This window comes from Crinia signifera, chromosome 3 (genome assembly GCF_055691185.1).
Source record: "Crinia signifera chromosome 3, ASM5569118v1, whole genome shotgun sequence".
Lineage (NCBI taxonomy): Eukaryota > Metazoa > Chordata > Amphibia > Anura > Myobatrachidae > Crinia > Crinia signifera.
In genome coordinates this window covers 54,817,840-54,844,934 of record NC_139219.1, presented here as the reverse complement: position 1 = coordinate 54,844,934, position 27,095 = coordinate 54,817,840, and the positions used below count along the sequence as shown (strand labels likewise).

Below are 27,095 nucleotides of genomic sequence, written 5' to 3'. Positions count from 1 at the left end.
AGTTGGTGTTAGTATCAACTTTTATATATGTGCTTAGTTTTTTGAGTTCATAATTTGTAACATCTGTGAAAAGGTCTACGTATACATGTGCAAATGCGACATCAGCTTAGAAAATCTGCTGTAACATTGAAACCACCTGCCTAATATAATATAATACACTTGTACAGCTAAAACAGCTCTGACCCATTGAGGCACTTTTGGTAGGCGCCAACTACTAGTGGCAGTTAGTCCCCAGGGGGTGTCACATAAGCCACGCAGCTGGGGCCGGTAAGGGTATAAGACTAACTGCACCTTTAATGTAGATTTTCATACCTGTGTGTATCTGCCTATCCCTGGGGTTCAGTGTTGTGTATTACAGCCATTGCACCCAGGACACAACAGTGTCTTCTTCCTGTATCTACCCGTCCCCAGACTCCCGTGTTACTAACTAATAGAAGTCTGGACAGACCCAGGAATGAGATGCTGGTTGTTGTATCCCTGGTGCAGAAGCCGTGATACACAGCAATCATCCCAGGGACAGGAAGCCACCTGCAGGTATTATAGACATGAAAGGTGCAGTTAGTCATCAATGGTGGCCAAGTAGCAATCAACGGTCATCTACTATGTAATGGATAACTATTGATGCTTTCACCAACTGATGGTCATTCTTATAGTATTACTGACTGGCCTGTGGGCCATTCAACATGCAGGCAGGGCTTTGTGGGTGTCCGGGGTGGAGCTATGATTGTCACAATACTTGTAAACAATAACTATTCAGTGATGCTGTGCCGTTTAAGGAGGGAAACAATCTGGTTCTCCCCATCAAAGGCAAAAGCATTTGCAATTGGCCATAAACCGTAGATGGTTTTGAATCATGGATGGCCAACCCTAGAACACCATTAATGCCAGTGAGTGGCTGGCCCTATAGCTCTGCATTCATCCCCATGCTAAGATCAGCCTGGTAAATATTATTTATGTATATAAAGACCATGAATTCTCTAATGGTAAGCCAAGCTCTCATGGTGGCTGGCCATACCCCATAATCATGGGCCCCCTAACACTGCATTGCCGCTATAGTCTATTCATGTCCCAGTCCAACACTGTGGGGAATCCAGGATGAAGGACAAGTGTGAAACGTATCATTACAGTGGGTTCATTAACCATACTTCCCAACATTCATGGTGCAAAGAGAGTGACACTTTTGCTCCTGGAGACTTCTACCTGAAATTAGGGGGCATGGCCTCCCATCTATGGGCATGGCTTTAGGGAAAATGCAGCACTCATGAGCTACACCCCAGTTTGAATCACTGTGGGGGCATGCTCAGCACTCTGGAGCAGTTGGCTATGACCCTAGCCCCACTCTCCAACTTTCCTCACTGTGACCCACTGGTGGAACAGCCAGATAGTGCCGGAAAACATGTTCTGCTCTGCTAAAACTGGAACAGTTTGGAGTAACAGTATGCACTAACTAAGCCTGATAATACCATGTGGTTCCTTACATGTCATAGAATTTTCAAAGTCAGTGCAAATCCTAAACTTATGGATGAACTAGAACATGGATCCTCAAACTATTTTGCTCTGGGACCCCATCAGACAATAAAAATAATGACAGGACCCCAGCAAGTGACTGCAGAAGGTCATCACATCACATGTGTAGTCAGCAGACAGCACATACATGGCAGCATTGCGGAGGCACAAAATGATGTCTGAAGTAGCAGACAATTCAACATATTTTTCAGACTCCTTGAATCACCGATTGAGAACAGAGAAGTCATCAGCCTGATGGTCAGCAACATAGAGTCTCGAGCCCATGCTGAGATGGTCAGGACCCACAGTTTGAGAACCACTGATCTAGAACATGAGCTCAATGGGTTCTCATTTACATGAAAATCCAGAAATGCTGCACAGCCAATGATTGCTTTAGCTGTATCTAGAACCTCCTGGATTCCAAAATTCTAAACTTAAACATCACTTGACCTTCTGCTTCCATCAGTGAAACCTGAGCCACGGGGGCAAGGACATGCACACTTATACTAATGGCTGTGAATTGACCCTTGCTTAGTAAGAGCTTTGGTGACTGTGTACATGGACAATTTTACAACAATTTAGTCCTCAGGATTAATAGAAATCAGTGAGCACATTTGTAAGTTAAAGCGGTCATTAGGCTCTTTCAATAAGTACATTTAGGTAAATTAAAGTCCTGAGCAGAAAAGAGTTTATGCTATAAAGTATTCTGGTAATTCTCATTCTCTGTCACTTGACCTCTAACATATTAAGGTCTGAAGATAATACAGAAGTGCCGCTGTGTAAATCAGAACATAAGAGTCCAAATTAACTTTCAAGTGCTTTGAGTTTTTTTCTCTGTATCATATTCTTTTCTAATTCAATTTGAAATAGTCTGATGACTGTCATTAAAAATAAATATATAAATACATTGTGGTTGGTGATTAATGACTGACAGTAACCAGAATTATTAATAAGGGAGAACATTGCGGGGTATGAAAGCGTGAAGGGAACTTAGTAAACACATTTTTACTTGGGCTACCGCCTTATTAGCACATTCCGTGTGATGTTTATTGCGCTCTATAAACCATTTATATTTGCTCATATATTTTATTTTATCTACACGTTCTCATCCTCAATCCTACAGACATGTGATATTTGTGCTTTAGGTTATTAATTCCTTTGTACATAGCTGCCAGCACATGAGTCCAATTTCCAGACTTTTCCTACTGCCTGCTTGCATTAATATAATCTCTGTATGTATATATATATATATGTATATATATATATATATATATATATATATATATATATGTATGTATGTATATATATATATATATATATATATATATATGTATGTCTATTGTCTGTTGGACTCCTTAGGACAAGTCAGACTAATGTATGGGGGCCTTTAGATTTAAAATCTGAATTACAAGCCGTAAGAAGATCCGAAATGGGGATCAGATCTCTTTGGGAGATTCAGCCTGGATTTTGGTTTTGTTCGGATTCCAAAAATTCTCGTGGATTCAGGTTCCTTGAGAACCAAACTGTACATATCTACTGGGAATGATTAATAATAAGAATACAGAAAATTGCATAGCAGAGTTTTTCTAGAAGCAAATTAATCTGTTATTTGCATTAATTTATACCAAAGGCTGTGTTGAATAAAATGGACAATGTAACAGTAGTCTTTACAATTAAATAATTATGTCCATCATGGCACCTATCGTTTCTTTGCAGCAGGTTGCCATGTTGGCTGAGACGCGTTTGTCCTATCTGAACAGATAGCGTTTGATTGACACCTTTGTAGACTTGCTGACACAGAAACTGAAATTTCAGTAGAATTAGCAGTATGAGGTCCCTTCTTAAAGATACGGGAGCAGTTTCAGCTGTCATCAGTGGAGTGGGCCTGTTTTATATTACCTTTGTAGAGAACGGCAATGACATATAAGGATAACATCAAGCAATGAATTCTTTTACTTTTGTTATATTGAAAATGTTAATTGTGGAGCTTATCATAAAATAAATGTATAATTTGTATAATAAAGTCATGCAATAGAATTCTTTCCCTGAATGTATAATCCATTTATATCTTACAGTATCGTTTTTTTTTTTTTTTTTTTTACACTTTTAATTTTATTTTCTGCAGAACTTGGTTTTACTGTATTACAGCCAATAACAGTCTAGAACAGAAAATGATTCTTTTCGTACATATAAAATAAATTGACAGTGATATCCATTTTTCCGCAGTCAGCAGGCAGTGTATTATCCTAGTACTGAGGTTTAGCTGTACTAATCTACCATTTTTGAGACTTTTAGTAAATCTAGGCCATTGTGCTATTTTTATATCTGATTTTGTACTAGATAGATCGTCATACATTATTGAGATGTGAAGGGTTTCCGTATTCTGCATTGTCATGGTTAATGATGATTACGCCAAGATCACTTTGAGCTTCTATACTGAAGGTCACAAGAAATACATATTCCAAGTTTATGAAATGTTGTCATTTAGAAATGATTGCAGAAATTAGTTTTCAACTCGCCGATAAAGGCGCAGAATTAATTGGTCTATGATTTTTTCAATAATGGACTAAGAGATCTTTACAATAGAGTACTCACTAACACCTAAATATGGGATCATTTTCAAACAAAAAAGAATCAACATACAGTAGTGTATATGTATAGTAGGGTGTCGTATTGTAGCGGGCAGACAGTTGGGATTGCAACGGTCAGTATACCGACATTGGAATCCTGATTGCTGGTAACCCAACTGGTGGGGGCAAGCGCATAGAAGATCCTTGTAGGATCGGTGCCTCTCTGGGCACGCCAAAGGTTCTATTCTTCCTCTATGGGGGTTGTGGACCCCCACAAGGGAAAATCGCCACTGTAAGTCGGAATTCAGATGTTGGCATACTGATCATCGGAATCCCGACTGTCGGGCTGTCATCTGGCACCGGTATTGTATACTGTGTGTGAAGACCGTGATACAGATACACTCACCTCATATCATAAGAAATAACCTGTAATGAAAAGTCTAAGTAATCAGATGAAGAATAGTAATAAACTAGTTAAAAGACCATCAATTGATAACTTCTGCAGACTTTGAGCTGTGGCAGTATTTACTGTCACTTTGAGCTGTGACAGGTTTTAGCCCACAGACTCTCCACCAACCTATCTGCACCTACATCCAATCTGTCTTCACAGCTCCCTCTCTCTATATTCAGCAAGTTTAACCCAGATCAGTTTCCCTGCCAAAAATTCTTTCACTTTTTGTAATGACATCTTTTAGCATAAAAAGGAGTAATTTGGTCCGTCAAGTGGCCTCTACTGTCAGTGACGGTACTTCACCTCATAGAGTGGTATTCAATGCCGTTGGCGAGGGGGTTTGTACGACGAGGATGGCTTTTCCTTGCTGAAAATAAGCCATCCTCGCTGTGAAACCCCCTCGCCATATTCAATGATGGGGCCGGATCCTCGTCATGAGAGAATGGTGAGAATCCCCTTACCCAGCGAGGTTCGACACAAATGCAGCGAGTGCACCGCATTTTGTGGTGAGCCTCGCCATTTTAATGGCCACAATTGCCTTTGCCACCTCACCTCAGGGAACAGGCAAGGAGGCAGACAGCGAGTGAATGAATACCCTGATGGTGGGTTATCGGCACTTCTATATTCCGATAACTCATCGCAAGGGCATTGAATACCCCCTTATAGAGTTTACAAAGGCCTTCCTTAGGGTGAGGTATGGGACTCCGACAGTCGGGATCCCGACAGTCAGTAGCCTGACGTCAGGATCCTGACTGCCCGGACTCAGACAGCATGGTGAGCGCAAAAAAGCCCCTTGCGGGCTCGCTGCACCAGCCACGCTGCGGGCACGGTGGCACCTATTCTATTCTCCCTCTATGGGGATCGTGGACCCCCATGAGGGAAAATAGCGGGTGACCGTCGGGCACCCGGCTGTCGGCGTTTTGACAGTCGGGATCCCGACGTCAGGTAAATGACTGTCGGGATCCCGACTGTTGGGAACCGGTCCGTCACCCCTTCCTTAAATGTTGACTTCAACACGACTATAATGATCCCCCCCCAAAAAAAATGAATATCTACTTTATGATATTTGAGTTCTATAAACAAGATCACAGCTTGTACTATTATCAAGTACTGAATTATTTTTTTACATATGCACGGACATTATGGCAACCACCCAATGGAGAGGTTTACAAGTAAAACCTTTTATGCAGTGGCTGCTCCAGAGCAGTTTAAAATTCACATAAAAGAGCCTCACTGCCACCATCTGCCATTCCAAACAGACTCACTGGCAGTTGGTATGGTTCCCCTATTTCCATTTTGAACTGTGCTGCAGCCCCTTCTCTGGAGCCACCGCTGCTTTTATGTATTGCAAATTGTAAGGTTTGAAACAAAATGTGTTGGATACAGAACGAGTAAAAGACTGTTTATAAGCAGCAGAGGCTTACTTACTTTTAGGAGTGGGGCAGCTGCTCCACCCACTTCTGGAGAGCAGAAAAGCAGCCAGGTCATGGCGCCACTTGCGTAATGGATCTGTCAGGTGATGGGACTGATGCATGCACACAAGCCACAGTGTGGCTTCGCATGCATAAAACACCATCTTCTGTCAACGGCAATGGCTGCAGCCCTTAAAACCTGGCTAGGGCTGCATGAAAGGCAGGGTTGTGGCTTCATACTGGAAACTCATTTTTTGCTTATACTAGCCTAGTCTGGCAGTCCCACAGGGAGGAAACACCTCCTAATGGGAGAACAAGCAGTCTGTGACTGACAGGTAGAACCTCCAATAGGCTGGTAGAACTCCTGCAGTCCATACGTAAAATCCACCACTGGTTATAATGGACTTCATTCCTGGTGAGCACCATTGCCAAGCCCAGAATGCATTGGTCAATGGGCAATCCAAGTGCGTATTCTCCTATGAGCGTTGACAGCCAATGAGATATCAGACATATGTATACAGTATCTCTCTCACCTGACTCCCTGCTTTTTGGCATTGTTCTGTCTGCACGTGCCTTGAGCTACACATATGGTACACATGGCAGTAGTCCACAGTTATTCGCCTGTCATCCTGGTGGCTTGTATGATGTGAATGCCTGCTGTTCTTTTCATCTTTATTTGTGATGTAAAAGTGTAGAGATGGAATTATCAACAAAATGGGTATAAGGTATTTGAAGAGCTGTAATCTCATTCTGCAGCGCTTAGCCTTTTGAAGCTAAATGTGTTTCTTACAAACAAGCTAGAAATAGTCCTGACAGTTTCTCACCTTTAGATTTTACATACACTGCCAAATTATATCCCCGCATATCATCCAAACATCTGAAATATCTCACATTCTGCCTTTCAGCTCTTCGGCATCAAAATGCAAGTTGGCTACAGTAAAAATTCTCTTTCTGTTTTAACTTAAAATGTGTATGTATGTATATACACACACACACATATATATATATGGATGTGGTTCGTTTTATCGAATGACATTAGGTCGAATGTCATTTGGTCGACCCCACTATGTCAAATGTGTAAAAAGGTCGACATGGGTTTATGTCGAACTTCCGACTATGTCGACTGCCATTAGGTCGACTGGGGTTAGGTCGAATTGCTCTTTTTGGTGTTTTTTTGGCCGAAATGTCAACAGTGTTGACATGGACACTGTTGACATAGTGAATTGGACCCTCGCATCGCTCGCTTCGCTCGCAATGCTTCGGGCACGGTGGCTCGCTTCGCTCGCCACAGCTTTAATAACCTCCTCCACGCCCTAGTGGATGGTAGGGCATGAACCACCGCCTGTCGGCACATGTCGGCACCAAAAAAAACCCAAAAAGAGCAATTCGACCTAACCCCAGTCGACCTAATGGCAGTCGACATAGTCGGAAGTTCGACATAAACCCATGTCGACCTTTTTACACATTCGACCTAGTGGGGTCGACCAAATGACATTCGACCTAATGTCATTCGATAAAACGACCGTATCCCATATATATATATATATATATACATTCATACATACATACACTAATACATTATTTATTTGTTTAACAGTTTCTTATATAGCGCAGCATATTCCGTTGCGCTTTACAATTGGAAACAGTGATAAAACAAACTGGGTAGTAACAAACCGACATAGAGGTAGGAGGGCCCTGCTCACAAGCTTACAATCTATAGGGATAATAGGAGGGATACATGAGGATAGAATTCCATAGCATGGCAGTCCCACCAGATTGCAATACGGTTCTGATGGGATGTAATTAGATATGAATGCTACTGGAGGTTGTGTGGGGGTTCTGGAATATGATAAGCTTGCCTGAAGAGGTGAGTTTTCAGGGAACGCTTGAAAGCTTGGAGGCTAGAGGAGAGTCTTAATGTGCGTGGAAGGGCATTCCATAAGGTGGGTGCTGCCCGAAGAAAGACCTGCAATTGTGAGTGGGATCTTGTAATGAGAGACGTAGATATTGTCCAGAGCGGAGAGGTCGGGTGGGGATATATTTAGGGATAAGAGAAGAGATATAAGTCGGTGTAGTCAGAGTAATGGCTTTGTATGTGAGTAGATGCAATTTATATTGAATACAGTAAAATACAGGCAAGGAAGGGAGGGACTGACAGAGAGGATCAGCAGACGTTGAACTTTTAGCAAGGAAGATCAGCCTCTACATACATTAATACATACATATACATGCACTAATACTCCATACACCCCCCCCCCTCCCCTTAATAGTGAAATACTGCACACCCCTCCCCCAATAATAGCAAATGTTACCTATAATGCTTCAGCCATAATAGACTAGAGAAAATGTTAGTTGGAGGGTCAATTAAATGGTGATCTTCTAATTTCTGCTTCTCCCTTTCACCCTATGCCTCTCCCTGCCACCCACTGCTGTATTACACATTGTGAACTCGGGTTAGGGTGGAGGTGAGGGGCCCAAATTTTATTTTTGCACCTGGACTCAACACCCACAAGTTCTGCTACTGCTATGGCGGTTATGCTATGTTCCAGGGATGAGAACATAATATTACAATGCTGTATATTAGGGTACGGGTCATTTGGTAGACATGCATTGGTTTGACCACTGTCGACATGGCTTAGGTTGACACATGAAATAGGTTGACGTGGCTAAGGTTGACAGGGTTAAAAGGTTGACACAAGCATTAAGTCAACAATGGGATGGTTGACAGCCAAAAGGTCGACATGTATTTTTCACGTTTTTTTGTCCCGAATGTCGACATAGTCAACATGGACACCGTCTAAATGTACCACGTCCTCTCGCATGCTTCAGGCACACTATTTTATTCTACCACCATGCCGTAGTGGATGGTAGGGCATGAAATACCTCATGTCGGCTCAATTTTTTTTTCAAAAATTCACGTTGATCTTTTGACGGTGCACCTTCCCATTGTCGACCTATTGCTTGTGTCAACCTTCCAACCCTGTCAATCTTAGCTATGTCCACCTATTCAATGAGTCGACCTGAGCCATGTCGACTTTCAGTTGTCAACCCAATGCATGTTGACCTAAATAGTGTCAATTTAATGATCGTATTCCATATATTAACCTCTCTTTAGTTCTAGGTCTGCAATTATCTGCTTCTTTCTGAATCTAACCGCTGCAATACTTTGGTTTTCTAGATGTTATTCACACGGTGGGGCCTATCGCAAGAGGACAATTAAGTGAACGTCACAAAGAGGACCTTGCAAGCTGCTACAAGTCTTCACTCGCCTTGGCAAAAGAGAATAACGCCAGATCAATAGTAGGTCTACCTCTATTTATGTATGAGAATGGGTTCAATTATTTTGCATCCAGGTTTAATTAGATGGCATAATATTAACTGTAAATTCTCTTTATGTGGATGTAGATAAAATTGATTGGAGATAAATACACTGAAACCGCTGTCCCGGCAGAGGTGGTGGGACCTAATGACCATTCTAATTCCATCATTCTAGCCCCACCCCAATTCAAATATGCTCCAATTGTGGCAATTTACCCATGAGGGGCGAGGCCTAATGGCGTGAGTAGCCCATGCCAATCACTAGGGGGGGGGGGTTTTGAACAAACTTGGGAAATAAGTATGCAGCAACAACCAATCAGATAGTGGCATCCACCAGTGTTATCTGAGCTGGACCAATCAAAGCATGTTGGTTGTTATGAGTTACTTGCTGAAGGTTTTGGTCATTTGTACAATATTAGTAAATAACCCCCATAACAAACACTGAGATCTAACTGAAAGCCTTGTATTTTGTGTGGCAAAGCTCAACCGTAGGAAAGGTCACTCCTAAATAGAGAGAACGGTGAGTGTCTCAATGGAGAGATCGAACCGGTAGACTGGATTTAGTGGTAGGGTATATAGTATGTCTTAAAACTGAATTTTAAAATGTAAAATACCTCTGGTTTTTGTAGTACTTTGGTGCCGGTGATATCGTCCTTTACCAATCTAGACTGCTTTGTTATCTATATCCCATATGTTTTGAAAGCGTCTGGAACAAGCAAAATCTGTGTATCTTTAATTTGTTCATCCTTAAGGGCTTGTTTCCCCAAGAAATGGGATCTGATAATGTGGCTGTCAAAGGGCTGACAGACCTCTGTACACGGCTCCTGCAGAAAGCATTTCTCAGGCGTCTAAACATAACACATGGAGGTGTGAACATGCCGGAGCTCTTATCCGAAGACTTAATGATTCCTGTGACAGTCACAGTATTACCAGTATTTGCTTTATTCTGAAGTAATGACTTTTTCCATCTTCATGTCATCACTTTGGTCCAGTCTGGATTTTCAATTTTTGGGCTCCAAATGGTATACGGTACATACATATTGTCCTGATTCAGATTTGTTAGCATACCAAAAACCATGGAAAACCATGCTGCACTGCAGGTGGGTCTGATGTTTGGATTTGTGCAGAGAGAGTTAGATTTAGGTGGGTTATTTTGTTTCTGTGCAGGGTAAATACTGGCTGCTTTCTTCTTACACTGCAATTTAGATTTCAGTTTGAACACCCCCCCAACCAAATCTAACTCTTTCTGCACATGTTACATCTGCCCCACCTGCATTGCACATGATTTTGCCTAGTGTTTTTTTGCTTTGCTTTCCTGAATCAAGGCCACTGTTCAGTTCACTGTAATTTGGGCTTGCTGTAATATATTTTACAAAGCAACGCTAAACAAAATGGTGTACAGGTGGTTGCATTAGGTCAGTTTTACATTTCAGAATGGTGACTTTTAATCACTGTGTACAGTACGTGTTATAAAGACATGGTTCCAGTATTTATAGTCTTTGTGGCTGGTCAGGGCTACATGTCATAGGACCCAGGTATTCCCCATGAAATAGTTAAGTGATTATTCTTTTCTGACACGTTCACAGTGTTGCCATAGTGATGATTCCCAACCTGAAATTCTTAAATACTGTTTGCCTTTAATGACTTGCTTTTTGTCTGCAGTTTACAGCAATCAATCGGCTCTGCTTAAAAAGGAGCAGCACTAACTCAATATTCCATTCAATGCATAAACACAGAAACCACAAGTTACTTGTTTTCTTGTTTTTTATTACTCATATACACAATAGCACTGACTTATTAGGCTCATGTACACAATAGCCCTCACTTATTAGGCTCATGTACACAATAATACTCATGTATTAGGCTCATATACACAATAGCACTCGCTTATTAGGCTCATGTACACAATAGCACCCACGTATTAGGCTCGTGTACACAATGGCACTCACTAATTAGGCTCATGTACACAAAAGCACTCACGTATAAGGCTCATGTACACAATAGCACCCAGGTATTAGGCTCATGTACACAATGGCACTCACATATTAGGTTCATGTACACAATGGCACTCACGTATTAGGCTCATGTACACAATGGCACTCACGTATTAGGCTCATGTACACAATAGCACCCAGGTATTAGGCTCATATACACAGTACCACTCACTTAGTAGGCTCATATGCACAATAACACTCACTTAGTAGGCTCATACACAATAGCACTCAGTAGGCTCATGTACACAGTACCACTCACTTAGTAGGCTCATATACACAGTACCACTCACTTAATAGGCTCATATACACAATAGCACTCACTTAGTAGGCTCATATACGCAATAGCACTCAGTAGGCTCATATACACAGTAACACTCACTTAATAGGCTCATATACACAATAGCACTCACTTAGTATGCTCATATACACAGTAACACTCACTTAATAGGCTCATATACACAATAGTACTCACTTAGTAGGCTCATATACACAGTAACACTCACTTAATAGGCTCATATACACAATAGTACTCACTTAGTAGGCTCATATACACAGTAACACTCACTTAGTAGGATCATATACACAGTGCCACTCACTTAGTAGGCTCATATACACATTACCACTCACTTAGTAGGCTCATATACTGTACACAATAGCACTCACTTAGTAGGCTCATACACAATAGCACTCACTTAGTAGGCTCATATACACAATAGCACTCACTTAGTAGGCTCATATACACAATAGCACTCACTTAGTAGGCTCATGTACACAATAGCACTCACTTAGTAGGCTCATATACACAGTGCCACTCACTTAGTAGGCTCATATACACAATAGCACTCACTTAGTAGGCTCATATACACAGTACCACTCACTTAGTAGGCTCATATACACAATAGCACTCACTTAGTAGGCTCATATACACAGTGCCACTCACTTAGTAGGCTCATATACACAATAGCACTCACTTAGTAGGCTCATATACACAGTACCACTCACTTAGTAGGCTCATACACAATAGCACTCACTTAGTAGGCTCATATACACAATAGCACTCACTTAGTAGGCTCATATACACAATAGCACTCACTTAGTAGGCTCATATACACAATAGCACTCACTTAGTAGCCTCATATACACAATAGCACTCACTTAGTAGGCTCATGTACACAATAGCACTCACTTAGTAGGCTCATGTACACAACAGCACTCACTTAGTAGGCTCATATACACAATATCACTCACTTAGTAGGCTCATATACACAATAGCACTCACTTAGTAGGCTTACATACACAATAGCACTCACTTAGTAGGCTCATATACACAATAGCACTCACTTAGTAGGCTCATATACACAATAGCACCCAGGTATTAGGCTCATATACACAATAGCACTCACTTAGTAGGCTTACATACACAATAGCACTCACTTAGTAGGCTCATATACACAATAGCACTCACTTAGTAGGCTCATATACACAGGGATGTGGTCACTAGGTCTACAAGCATTAGGTTGACATTACTGCAACTGCAATGGAAACCTTTTCGAACTTTGCATGTGCTTTATAATGAAATGTCTACACTTGTAATAAGTAATGTATGCTACATGTATTATGCTTTTCTATGTAATTGACTGTAAATAGTTTTCAATGTGGTAGTTGACCCCCAGTCATACGATTAATCACTATAGGCAGGGCTAACAGTAATCTTGCAGAGGTGGTGGAACACCTTCCCCTCCCCATTAGGTGGAATCTTGGCCATTCCCCAGTTTTTAGATATCTCATGCAAACTATACATTGTTGCCCTATCTCCCATACTTTATAAAAGTGCCACTTATTCACATTATGTCACTCAGTGATGTCACTTTCACATAATGCCCATAGCAGTAGTACCATGTGTCTCTCCAAGCTGTGATAAATTTGTGTGTTTCTAAATGTACGTGTGGACATCAATAGATAATTGGATGGAGCCCGAAAAAAATCTAAGTCCTGCAGGGCTGGATATAAAGGTATTGCTATGTAATACTTTGCTTATACGTACTACATTATATGTGACCCTGCCCCCTGGCCCAGCCCGCCACTGTACAGTATATGTGTCATGTTATAGTGATGCAGCTGTGTAAATCTTTGGAGAAAGGGTAATTCCTTAATAAATGTTAATGTTCTAGAGCGTTGAATGAAGGATTTTCTGGGGATATTGTTCCAGTGCTGATCTGATTTTCTGTTGTCGGTATAGCCATCACTGTATAATAGATGCACAAGGAGGCTCTAGATTAGTGATAGGCAACAGGTGGCGCACTCTAACGAGATGACACTTTGCCCGCTGCCAGTAATCATAGCCTGTCTTTTGTCCTGTGTCACAGAATAGGCGCAGTGCTCTCATGCTGTCTACTGCAGCTAGTGTGTGTTTGGATAGTCCTTCCGTCTCATCACATAGGAATAAGGCAAAGGTCAACTACTGCTTAGCTTAGAGAAAGCATCCATACTGCTGATCTCAGTGTGCGGCTATGCTCTGCCTTTCTTTGTAAAGATAGATTTGGCCTCTGTACAGAATGAAGGGCCACTTGTAGGACTCTCACAGACGTATCATGTTGCTTACCATTCTTCTAGATGCTATCAATTCAATTGGCTGATGCGTTTGGTAGATGGTAGGTGTAAGACACCTCTCTGGGCATAATGAGTGTCGGCATTTTGAATGTGTCCGTATTTGAATGTCTGACAATGATTGTTGGTATTTTGACCGTCTGTTTTTTGACTGTCGGAAAATTGACAGCAACTTGTGGCTAAACCCTAAACTGTGATTCAAAAAGCTTGTATCATTTGCTTCCATCCATTATCAGATTTGCATTCCAACTAACTGCATGGTTGGCTGAAAGTTGGTCTGACCATGGACGTGCAGTCAAGGGAGGCTGTGCCTCACCTGTCCTAAATCATATAAATATCATCTTTGTATTTTTTTTTTAACACATCTACTGTGTGATAAATATATTATTGGTATTTTGGTATAATCTATGCAGTGAGACACTGTGTGGGAGCTTTCGGAGGCAGCAGGAGCTGTGCCTCCAGATGGCAATTGAAAACTGTCAGCAGCGGGGCTAATCACAGACACAAAAAGAGGCTGAAAAGCCCATTAAAAAGCAACAGGGAAGCCGCACCTACACATCTGCCTCAGCGATAGGGACGTGCCTACAGCCCACATCAAAAAACACCCCTGTCACTGAGACACATGTGATATGACTGCTGCCATGCTCATGCTGCGGCGGCTGCCTCCCCGGACCCCGTCAGGAGGCACGTTTCCCCTCCCTCCTCCCACCGTTGCTGGAGCTTGGGCATGTCAGGGTGGCTGGGTCACCTCTCTCCTCCTGCTGACAGTCTGGCTCTCCTCCCTTCACCTACCACCGCTGGATCCCGGGCATGGGCGTGGACAGTGGCAGCGGGAGACGCTGTATCCCCAGCAATCCTGTCACTGTCCCAGCGTCCCTCGCTGTCACTGTCCCCGCGTCCCCCACACTATGTTTATTATTTAATAGGACTCATTCACATTTCTTCTGTAAGAAGTGAACCCAAAGTGATTACATGTTCTATGTAAATCAGTGGTGGTGATTTTTTTAAAATAAATAGAAAATGTAAATTAAAATTAAAAGGATAATAATAATAATCACAATAATAATTATAATAATAAAATACTTTCAAGGGGGTTGTGGACAGCCTAACCAGCCATGAAATGCCAGCATAAGTCACATGCCGCACGGCACAAGAAGATATGTTTTGGAGAAAGTGACAAAAGGGATCATTTACTAAAGTACCACACGCCAGTGCAAATTCTCAGAAGCGTCACTATGACCTCCTGCAGAGTGGAAACACTGTTCCTCCTGAAAGTATTTTAATTGTCTCAGTCATTTATCAGCATCAAGTTCCAGTATTGACATTTCTGACAAGGCTCCATAAATCACCTTCATTTTTTTTTATTTTGATTGTTAGACTGCTGATGATTTCATCTCCTCCCCCTCATCTGCATACGAGTGACACTGACACCGTATAGGAAACGGCAGTAAGAAAAGATAAATACCTTAAAAGTGTTTGTGGAGCTGGCATACTGTAATACTAGAACATCACAAAATGATAAATACATTTTAATAAAATGGTTTCAGAGGAACAAAATGATTCTGCAAAGTACAGGATAAGTGCCAATGCCATTTTTTTGCAGACAGCTAATAACCGAGCAAATGTGAAGTTACAGTTACAGAGTACAAAATACGGGATTTGGCAAAAGTGTTTTTGCATTGCGATTTGGAACAATTTTTCTATATGAAGTTGTTTATGAACAACTTGTATTTTTAAATAAAAAAAAATGACATGATAAAAAAAAATGTTAATCCTTTTTAATCTTTTTTTTTTCTGGTTCATGCACCATTACATGTACAGTATATGGCATTAGTCTGACACATCTGATGATGTAGTTTGTGCTGCACTGGCATATAGGGCTGGTTTGGAGAAACGAGCATACAGTAACATGATGTGGTAAGAGAGTGCGATTAGTAAATGTGCGCGTCTCATTACCCTATTTATACACAATGTAATAATAATGTCCCATACAAAGGCAAAATATTGTGTAGACCAGTGGTCAGGGAACTGGGGTAAATTACCCCAAATGGGGTAAAAATGTAATTCCTGGGGGCAATGGATGGTCAAGCTGCCGAGATAGAGCCGGCCATGCATATGAATCTATATGCATGCCCGGCTGTATCTCGGCAGTGTGACCCTCCATTGCCCCAAGGACTTTCATTTCATTGCATATACAGTAGAATCTACAGTATACAGTATATAGATTCCATATACATGCCCGGCTGTGTGTGTTACAGTACTGTAGTATACAAGGACCTGACGCAGTGCAGTGCATCGGGGCCCTCGTGTATAACATGATTCCCTGCATGATGCCCCGGGCCCCTCCTCCAAATCTGACCGCTTCTTCAGTAGAGTTGACTAGTTGCTGCTCCATCTTGGCAGTACAAATTCCATTCATGGTCATCATCATCATGGGGGGGGGGGGAGTATGTATTACAATTATATGATTTCCATCCTTTCAAATCAAGGGGGAAACTTCTAATTAAATATATTTTGGGGTAAAAGGTAAAAAAGTTCCCTGACCCCTGGTCTAGACTATGGGTCCGCAACCTCTAGTACGCATCACAGATGCTGAATGTAGGACAGTTGTAAGCAGAACGTCAAAAGTTTATAACATCTGCCAACTAGGATCAATATGTAAGTTCCATATCTAAATGTTGGACTTAATCCCTACTAGCACATAAAAAAGAAACGTGTGTTCCTTTCTCAATCATGGCCAAACCTTTGAATCGATTGACTTGGCAACTGACGTCAGAATAGTTATTGAATTGAATTTATTATTATCATCAGCGAGAAATTAAATTCTCACAGAGGAAATTACGATGTACAAGAAATTCTAGGGCAGTACGGATAATGTAATGGTTAGCATTACTGACTCACAGCGCTGAGGTCATGGGTTCGATTCCCACCATGGCTCTAACTGTGCAAAGTTTGTATATTCTCCCCGTACTTGCAGGGATTTACTCAAGGTCCTTTGGTTTCCTCACACAATCCAAAAATATACTGAGTTCCCTCACCTCTAATGGTGAGGTGGAACATTTTAACCTTCACATTGGCCCTGCACAGTAATTCTCACAGAAAATCACTACCACTTGCCCTGTCTCTGCCTAATGGGGGTAGGGGAGGGAGTGTAATTAGGTGGTATAGAGAAATGAGTTCCCCCACCTCTGCATGACCACTTTAAGCCCTGCTGGTAACCACCAAAAATGTTGGCCCCCACCAAAAATTACCGCTAGAATGAATGTGTGCATGTAATAGGCCAGGGAATATAGATTGTCAGCTCCATTGGGGCAGGGACTGATGTGAATGTTCTAATATTCTCTGTAAAGCGCTGCGGAATATGTGTGCGCTATATAAATAACTAATAAATAAAAACAGTAATCCATAAAAGAACACATACAGTATAAAAGGTATAATATTAAAACAACACTGAGAGAAAACTATTTTGCAGGTGGCTTGTGCATACCCTGAAATATCTACATTTTCTCTGTGATGGGTGTTTCTCAAAAACAACATAAAATGGGTGGCTTGGATCCCAAAATATATATATTCCTAGTTCGCTTTAAAACCCTGGATCTACAGATGGGGCCGGGCTCATCTTTGCAGGGGATGGCGATGGCGACGCCATTCGCCATTCCCTGCTCCCGCGCCATCTGTGTGTCGGAAGGGGACGCGCGCGCACGAGGTGCGCGCGCGTCCCCTTCCGACGGTGCTGCCGTCCCCTTCCGACGGTCGCCCGGTGCCCACACCGGGCGCCCGCACCCCCCCACAGCCTCCTCGGGTCCCCCCAGCCCCCCTCGAGCGGGAGGCGGACAGTATTGCGTCCGCCTCGCCCGCCGGCCGCCCGGATACTGAGACGCACGTGCGTGGGGGACGCACGCGCGTCTCAGTCAGATGGCGCGCCGTGTTGCTGGCGGATCGCCAGCAGCATGCTGCTGGCGATTCGCCAGCAAGCATAAGGCCTGCCCTATCTGTATAAAGTTCCTGAATGGTTGGCAACTGCACTCCAATGATGACAGATTAGAACATGCGCTACTTGTTTTCCCAATCACATTCCCATTTTTTAGGTACTGTTTGTACTAACTACAATGCATACTTGCCTACCCTCCTGGAATGGCCGGGAAGCTCCCGCAAATTAGGTTCCCCTCCTGGCCCCCGCTGTCCCATAACCACCTTTTCCGGAGCATTAAAGTCTGAATTTCGTGGGTCCTCGGGGGAGGGGGTGCAAATTGCGTCATTTTAGTCCCTCCCCCAAACCGCGGACCCACGAATTGCCGCTTTTGACTGTCATGGGGGTGGGGCTTGGTGACATAAGCCTTTTCCCACCCCCCCTAAATCGTAGTTTGTGGTCTCCTCTCCGGACTTCTCCCTGAGAGGAGTGACAAAATGTAGGTAAGTATGCTACAGTGCATATACTCAGCCCGCAATCTGCTATGCAGAGCAATAATAGGGAGACCTGTACTGCAGTTATGGGCCCTACACACATGCCGATGTGTGTAGGGCGACCTAGCTGTGCTATATCGGGCCGTTCTGCTCAGCACACAGAGCTGACAGCCCACACACAGAGCGAGCTGTCAGCTCTGTGTGCTGAGCGAGCGGACAGCGCCAGTGTTCACCGGTGGGAGAACCCTGCCGATGCCAATATTGATGGACACTGTTCATCAATCTCGGCCAGTGACAAAGACGCGCGGGGACGCGCATTGCTGTCGATATAGCCCCCACACACACACACCGATGTGAGGGCATTTTCTAAGCGACTTTGCCAAACTAAGCAAAATCGCTTAGAAAATGCCTTAATATCGGCATGTGTGTAGGCCGTATTAGTTTGTATAATAGCTCAAATAAAAGCTCAAGTAAATAATGTAAACAAAACAAATACAGCGTTTTCGGTTCTGTCAAGTAGTAATACATCTGAAATTGTTTACCACAGAGTAGCTGCACACAGTTCAATCCACAATGTATGTAGCTTATTGTATTTCAGCATTTCGAGTCAGAATGTGTAAGAATCCATACCTCCCAACAGTCCCGCGGCAGTGTCCCGCGGTGTGGGGGGCTGTTGGGAGTCCCCCCTGTCCGCTGCTAAGCAGCGGGGAATAAACGCTGCGCGCATGCGCACAGCGTCTATTCCCGCATTCAGGGGGCTGGGGGCATGGCTAGAGGCTCACAGAGCCTCTGGGTCATGCCCCCATAGCGGCAAAATGGGGGCGTGGCCTCGCGGGGGGGGAGCCGCGAGTATAGGCCACGCCCCAAATTAGGCCACGCAGCAGCAGCGTCCCGACTGGTGAGCACCGAAAGTTGGGAGGTATGAGAATATGCTACAAAAAACATGTCATGTCTACTGATTGCTGTTAATTATAGTCAGCAGCCATACATTTACGTTGAGATACTGTCCAACCCTGCTATCTATAACATCTGCCAGACCCCACAATGCAGATCTCTTGAAAGCTGCTCCACATTACAAGGAAATCCTTGGAGATGTTGGGATCTATGGCCCTTATTCTGGTTCACTTGCAAAGACAAATTCCTTCTCAAATGGACAAAACCATGTACACTGCAGGGGGGGGGGGGGGGCAGATGTACAGAGAGAGTTAGATTTGCTTGAGTTATTTTGTTTCTGTGCAGGGTAAATACTGGCTGCTTTATTTTTACACTGCAATATAGATCTCAGTTTGAAGTAAAACCCCACCCAAATCGTTAGATTTGCACAAGTTACATCTGCCCCACCTACAGTGCACATGGTTTTGTCCATTTGAGAAGAATTTGCCTTTGCGAGTGAACCAGAATAGGGACCCATATTTGAAAAACTGTTGACCGTCCTGCTACTCTGTCATCATGCACATTACTTGTAGCTGTAGGCAAACATTACTCTGCCATCCACGCTCACAATGAGTTAGATTTGCTTCCTAGAAAGCAGGTAAACGCCGCCCCGACGAAGGCCCCCGCTCCCCGCTGAGCGATTCCCCGCACTAGCATGTGAGCGGATGTGTACACTTATATGCACGGAGGAGAAATCAATCGATGGTCACTCACCATCGAATGATTTCTCCAGCTTTCGCTCTGACAAGTAACTCTATACTTACTTTTCAGATGCCTTTTATCTGCTGTATTGGGGATGGGCCCAGGTCATGTGATGTCAGCCGCCCACCCCAAGGATGCATGGGCACACCTGAATGCAGGGGTACGCCCAGAGGTTCCAGGGGCATGCCCGCCGTTTTTGTAGGCATGTCCTTAAAACACTGGGCGGTCCCTCTGTGTCTGCCCCATGCCCGCCCCCCTTCCTGCCCATCCTGTTGCAAACACCCCGGCGACTTTGTGAAACTTGCAGAAGGCGTTGGCTCACGGGGATTGCACATGCGCATATTTACGCATGCGTAAACCCGCACCACCGGACAGGGGAGCGAATATGACCAGGTCTGAATTGCCCCCATGATAAGATCTGTAGTACTGACAGTCCGGCAGCCAATCACAAGCGAGAATACAAGTGGCGAGTGTACTATACAATGAATGACCATCAATAGTTACCTTTAAGTAACTGGCATGGGGGCCAATCACCTGTCAGGGCGGAGCTATGTCGTGTCTGGGAACCTTGTGAAAAAAAGCTGTTCAGTTATGCTGTGCCATCGATATACTGTAGAGAGTTCTCCCCCATTGATGGAAAAAAAAGTACTCTATATCAACTATAAGCAATCGATGATTATAATCATCGATAGTCAATTGTCCTTTCTGCATTCCTGCTATGCCAAGTTACACTGTCCTATGTATATCGCCAGTACAGTGCTGCATTTACTACGATGGTATGTCATGTTTTTACATTTGTCTTATAGTTTTCTGTATTTTTGTTTAACTGGCAAGAAAAAAATGTGTCGTACTGTTTTGTCTTACATTCTATTTCAATGTATGCTTTTATATTCATCATGTAACTCTTTACATGTAATTTCTCAGGAATATATAATGCATAGTGTATATCACTTAAGGATAAAAGCTTTGTCATTCATATGATTGCTATTGGATTTTGCTGCAAGCAGAATAGCACAGTGGAATAATTATTGTTGATGCTGTCATACAGTCATTGCTACCTACATTATTCATTATTGTACATGGAATGAGATCTAGATCATGAAACACACCAAGCAGATGACTTACTCCCTGTTTCATTGCTGAAATGTTTTGTTGTGCAGACAAGCATTTATTATGTGCAGTGTACAGTGCCATCATCTCGTGTGTGGTATGATTGCCGACAATCGGGATCCCGACAGTCAGTATACCAACATCGGAATCCCAGCTGCGGTGCTCCGATAGGGGTGCGTGCGAAAAGAAGCCCCTTGCGGGCTCGCTGAGCTTACCATGCTGCGGGCTCGGTGGCTCGCCTCGCCACAGGTTCTGTTCTCCCTCTATGGGGGTTGTGGACCTCCTCAAGGTAGAATAGCCCCTGTCAGTCGGGATCCCCCCCCCTGTCGGAGCAGCGGCAGTTGGGATTACGATGTCTGTATACTGACTGTCGGGATCCCGATTGTTGGGCAGTCAACCGGCACCCCTCATCTCACCGTGAGGAATCACCGAAGGCTTTGTCCCTTCTATGCAGGGGCACATTGGGATGCAAGATCAGCCCGGGACATTTCTGGAAGCAGACCTAGCGGAGGAGGGGTTTGTTCAGGGAGTGTGATCTGTCGATGGGACTGCAGCCCTCCTCATAGGGACTGATTCTGAGCTGGATGTAGTCACGGCTGTCCCTGGGAAAATCTATGTGTCCAAACGTGCAAGGACTGAGATGCCCACTTTTCGGAGATAGAGCAAATTTCAGATTGCCTGGCGATTGCAGTTTAAGTTCTGCCGGCGGGTTGAGGCGCGATGACACAGAGTTGTGGAGCATGACGTGCACTTTCTGAGAGTGGCCGTGTCTGGGCCACTCGGGGGAGGTGTGCGGTTGCTTCGCGACATCACAGACAGCCACTGAGACCCGAAACATTGCAGCTGGGTATTGAAGTATTGTATTTTGAAGTGCTCACATTTTAGTGATATGCCGCAATATAGGAATTTTTTTTGGGCGCAACCCAGGGAGCGCCTGAGCTGGGAAACCCCTCTCCTACCACCGGAGGCAGCAGTCTTGCTAAATTTTGCTAAACTGCAACGAGCTCTGAATAACCCTCGAACAGACAGACAAGAGTGCAGAGAGTGACAGGGCAGAGAGACAGATGGACAGGAAAGCGAAAAAACAGGAGAGGCAGACAGAAGGAAGGCATAGTCAATACAGAAAGATATAGACAGAGGGAAGAGACAGAAAGCCCTGTCCAGCCATATCACTCAGGAAAGCCTGGAAATGGGGTAAGGGCATCTTGAAGTTCTGCATTCAGTGGCAATGCCAGCTGGGATGGGCACAGTTCCCCTTACATTGCCCCCACACCATGCTTACTGTACAATAATAAGGGTATTGGCACAGTGCACGGCATGCAGATACATAACTGTAAAGATTATTCTCCCTCTTTTCCTCATGATTATACCTGATCCCCTCAATGACCTTTTGCTTGCACGATTTACTGTATAACAACCACTGTACTGATTAGGAGAAATTCACCTCCCCCTCCTAAGTACATATCCCCCCCCCCCCCCCCCCCCTTGCCCTAAACCTGCCTATCTCCCCGAAGCGTAGACGGGCAGGGATTCCACCATCTGCCACCGAGTGAAGGGGATGCGTGTGCATGTAAGATACTCATCTGGCTATTCCCTGGACTGGCTGAGAGGCGCTACATCTGTACATGTACTAGCAACACCTAGTACCATCTGCCAGCACATCCATATATACCAACATGAACATGAAAGGTGAACTATAACCAGGGCTATTTTTCAGTAGGCTCCAGCAGGAACTGAGGCCCTTATTCTAGTTCACTCTTTCTGACAAAATATTTATTAGATGGACAAAACCATGTGCACTGCAGGGGGGCAGGTGTTACTTGTGCAGAGATAATTAGATTTGGGTGGGGTTTTACACCTGCCTCACCTGCAGTGCACATGGTTTTGTCCATCTAAGAAATATTTTGTCAGAAAGAGTGAACTAGAATAAGGGCCTCAGTTCCTGCTGGAGCCTACTGAAAAATAGCCCTGACTATAACCATAGATTGAAATATACATCTTATTAAATACATCACAGACCCTCTGCAAAGACATGGATTTGGAAAAAGGTACTACAGTACCTCCAGCAAAACTCTAAACGTGTCCATACACTACTACGGTGTATGGACAGGCAGCAGGTCCGACCTCCGGCTCAGGTCCAATGTGCATGGGACCGCGCATCTGATCTGACCCTCACACTCATCCGATTTGGGACGATTTCTCGGCCCGAACCATAGGGATCAGGTGAAATCATCCTAAATCCGATAAGTGTGTGGGCACCAAAAGATCTGGTTATGCTGCACTAAAAGACACTCCTCACAGAATACTGGCACTCTGTATCTACTCTCGCTATTAGACACCATATAACATGGCACACTAGCTGTAAAATATTCTTGCCAGGTGTCCATGTAATTTTATTCACAAAACTACACTCCCACAATTACTGTATTAACCCATCCGCTCCTCAATGTAACACTGCCGGTGGTCCCCATAGCCTGAAGGTCCAGCCCTTCCTCTTGGGATCAGGATCCAGACAATATATATTTATTTAGGCAAACCAATGTGGTGACTGGCCACACCCACCATGGTGACTGGTCACACCCCTAAGCATGGGCCCCTACCACTGCATTCCCCCAGTGGGCCGCTCATGCCTCTGTCCGTCACTGACATATACTGTATATATACGTTCACTATAGATAATGGGTAATAGATATCTGCAAGGACAGTTATTCTCCTGGATGTGGCCACTGAAGATACTGTATCTTCTGTGAAATCTTTCAGTTTTCACTAAAGTTATGTTTTGTTCTGGAGCTCCAGGGAAATAGTTAATGATATTGTTTATAGGGCATATCGTCTAATGCAGGGGTGGCCAGACCTGTCCTCAAGGTCTACCAACAGTTCATGTGTATCAGGCAACCTGTAGATTTACAGTATAGTAGGAATGAATGCAGCAGGTTTGAAAATGTGACAGTTAGTAATGACTACAGCTGTGCACCAGCTAGGTGATTTGGGTCATGTGACAGTTAGTAATGACTACAGATGTGCACCAGCTAGGTGATCTGGGTCATGTGACAGTTAGTAATGACTACAGCTGTGCACCAGCTAGGAGGTTTGGAAAACGTGGACCATTGGTAGATCTCGAGGACCAACTTGGCCACCCCTGCTCTAATGTCTACCCAATTTATGCAGCAGTAGCAGCTGCACTTAAGCCAGCTGTCTAGTGTGTACCAGGTCCTGCATCCTTTGTCACCACCCCATCCCGGCTCAGCATGCTCACTCAGCGCCTGCTCAGTTTCCCGCTGCCCGTCTCTTACTGGATCCTGTATTGCTGGTGGCTGTTGCTGTTGAAGGCAGAGCCATAAGAAATGACTCACGGCCCATGCTTGGAACTGCTGCAACTGTCATACGCGGTAGTCTTTCCGCAGCCATGTTCAGCTGCTGCTGACTGTTATCCGCTTGGAGCTGGGCTCCGATCATGATAATAATTGCCATCTGGCCAGTCTACCCTCTGTCCCAATCCACCCATGCTTCTAAGCTCTGATGCTATTAAATAAGGAAGTGCTAGATTTGACAAGTGACTGCTGAAAACACCTGGTCCCAAATACATGCGACAAGGAAGTTGATTTATTGCTAAATTTCATCATAACCTCCAAATTACTTCCTTTGTTATTTATTGCTGGAACAGACATTGTTGCATTTATTTTCTGTTACAGAGATGATTTTTACCAGGGTCCTGTAGGTTTTGTTTCAGAAATATGAACTGAACACCTTGTTATAACCTTGTTATAATCCATTAAATGGTGTCAGTTGTCACTGTAAATTTGCAGAGAAAAATGAATTCCGAGCTGTGTTCTGCAGTGGAACATGACATGTACCGATAAGGCTTCTTCCCCGGCCAGGGATGACATTTATATTCCCCATAAGCTCACGCACCATATTATGCCTCTTCTCAGGGTCTGACTCTGCCTGCTCTGTATATCCAATGTAGAAAATAAATGCTAATAGACTACTAACCAACCACATCTATTCCTTCTAATAACACAGCTGAGAACTTCTCAGTAATGATACCATGAAATGCCGCTGAAGGTTATTTGTTAACACAATGTATATAGGAATTATATATATATATATATATATATATATATATATATATATATATATATATAGAGACTGTTTGGCCCGGCACACCTCCTATGTAAACAGCTGGCTGGGTGCCTTCACACAAATAGTGTATATCGAACGGTTTCCAGTGCGGCACTCCAGGATAAATAACAGTAACTTCAGAAAGCTTCAACCATTTATTGGGAAGCTTAACAGCAACGTTTCAATGCCACGGCGGGCATTGTCATCAGGCTGAAGATATACAAAATAAGTACATACCTTTATAGCACCCAGTGACACCGGCGCCAGAGCGGGAACGATGCGCGTCCCGATGGCGCACACCCGTGACGTCAGACACAGCTGACGTTCAGGCGTACAGAGAAAGAACATGCTCCCATCACCAAGGTTACAATGTAAACAGATAGAAGAGTCACAGCTGTCAGACTACTGCAGACGCCTACCGCTGCAGTTTCATCGCGCACTGTTATAAAAATACAAAAAGGGAGATAAAGAGCGCATGTTAGACAAAGTACACAAAGACAATTTACACAAAGCAAACATTAAATATACAGTGACGGTACCAGTAAGGATATTATAACAGGACAGAAATACCAGAGTATTCATTAAGTCCGTGGGGTGCTACTGTGCCTAGACGGATAATCCATCTAGCCTCACATCTCATAAGGGCAGACCCACGATCACCTCCACGAAGCGTGGGGGGGATGTGATCAATCATCCTATATTTAATGGACGTGGCATTATGTTTATGAGTCACAAAGTGACGTGCTACCGGCTGGTCACTTTTTCCAGACAGCAGAGCTTTTTTGATGGCGGATCTATGTCCAGCCATACGTTCTTTGAACGTACGCTCTGTTTTCCCAATATACGATAATCCGCAGGGGCAGATTATTTGGTAGACCGTATATTGGGAATTGCATGATAGAGTGTGACGTATCTCCATTTTTTTGCCTGTTTGAGGATGGTTAAATGTGGGCCCAGGGATCATGAACTGGCAGGTTATGCAGGTACAGCGAATGCAACCAAGTACACGGGATTTGGGGGCAGTTGTATTGGGTGCTGCATCAGATTTAACCAACATATCTCTAATGTTTCTCGATCTTTTGTAACTAGTGAGAAGTTTAGTGTTCTGTATGCCAATGTCCGGATCTGATTGGACCAATGGCCAGTATTTGTGAGCAATACGATTTATGTTAGGGCTCATTTGATGATAGGTAGATACCCATGGAATCACTTCCAGGATAGCTGAGTTGGTAGTTTTCTCAACAAGCAGATCTTCACGTTTAAGCTGCATGACCTTATGTTTTGTGGACATAAGCTCATTCACGGGGTAACCCCTAGCGACAAATTTGTCAGCCATACTGTCCATTTGCGCAGATGCCTCGGCAGGATCAGATACAATGCGCTTCACACGGAGCATCTGTGAGTGTGGCAGACTTCTCACAGCAGCGCGGGGGTGACAGCTAGAGTATAATAAAGCATTATTACGGTCAGTAGGCTTGGTGTAGAGACAGGTGGTGATTATCCCATCATTGAGTTTTATAAGTACATCCAAGAAGTGGATTTGATGTTGGTCAACATTATAAGTAAATTTTATGGGGCTGGGAGATGCATTATGGGTATCAATGTACTCGCAGAGTGTCGATGGTGGCCCTTTCCAGAAAATTAACAAATCATCGATATATCGATGGTAACAGATGATATTAGGTGATATAATGGAATTGTTGAAAAAGAAATCCTGTTCAAAACCAAACATAAAAATATTGGCATATGAGGGAGCTACCGCCGCCCCCATAGCCACGCCCACTAGCTGTAGGTAGAAATTAGAATTATACAGAAAAAAATTTTTTGTAAGTATAATATTCATGAGATCGGCAACAAGGCCAATATCTGGCCCCACATAGGTACTAGAATTACATAAGAACGTCCGCAATGCAGACAACCCATCTGCATGGGGAATAGTCGTGTATAAGGAGCATACATCAATGGT

General features: G+C 43.7%; 1 protein-coding gene across 3 annotated transcripts in view; it reads left to right on the top strand.

Moving 5' to 3' along the window:
• The window catches only part of MACROD2 (mono-ADP ribosylhydrolase 2), a 1,799,128-nt gene that overhangs the window by 1,117,332 nt on the left and 654,701 nt on the right, over positions 1-27,095 (top strand). For all 3 annotated transcript variants that reach the window (XM_083175826.1, XM_083175824.1, XM_083175825.1), the window contains exon 6: positions 9,118-9,239. In XM_083175826.1, the coding sequence (XP_083031952.1) occupies positions 9,118-9,239 (122 nt within the window). The remainder of the gene's footprint in view (positions 1-9,117; positions 9,240-27,095) is intronic.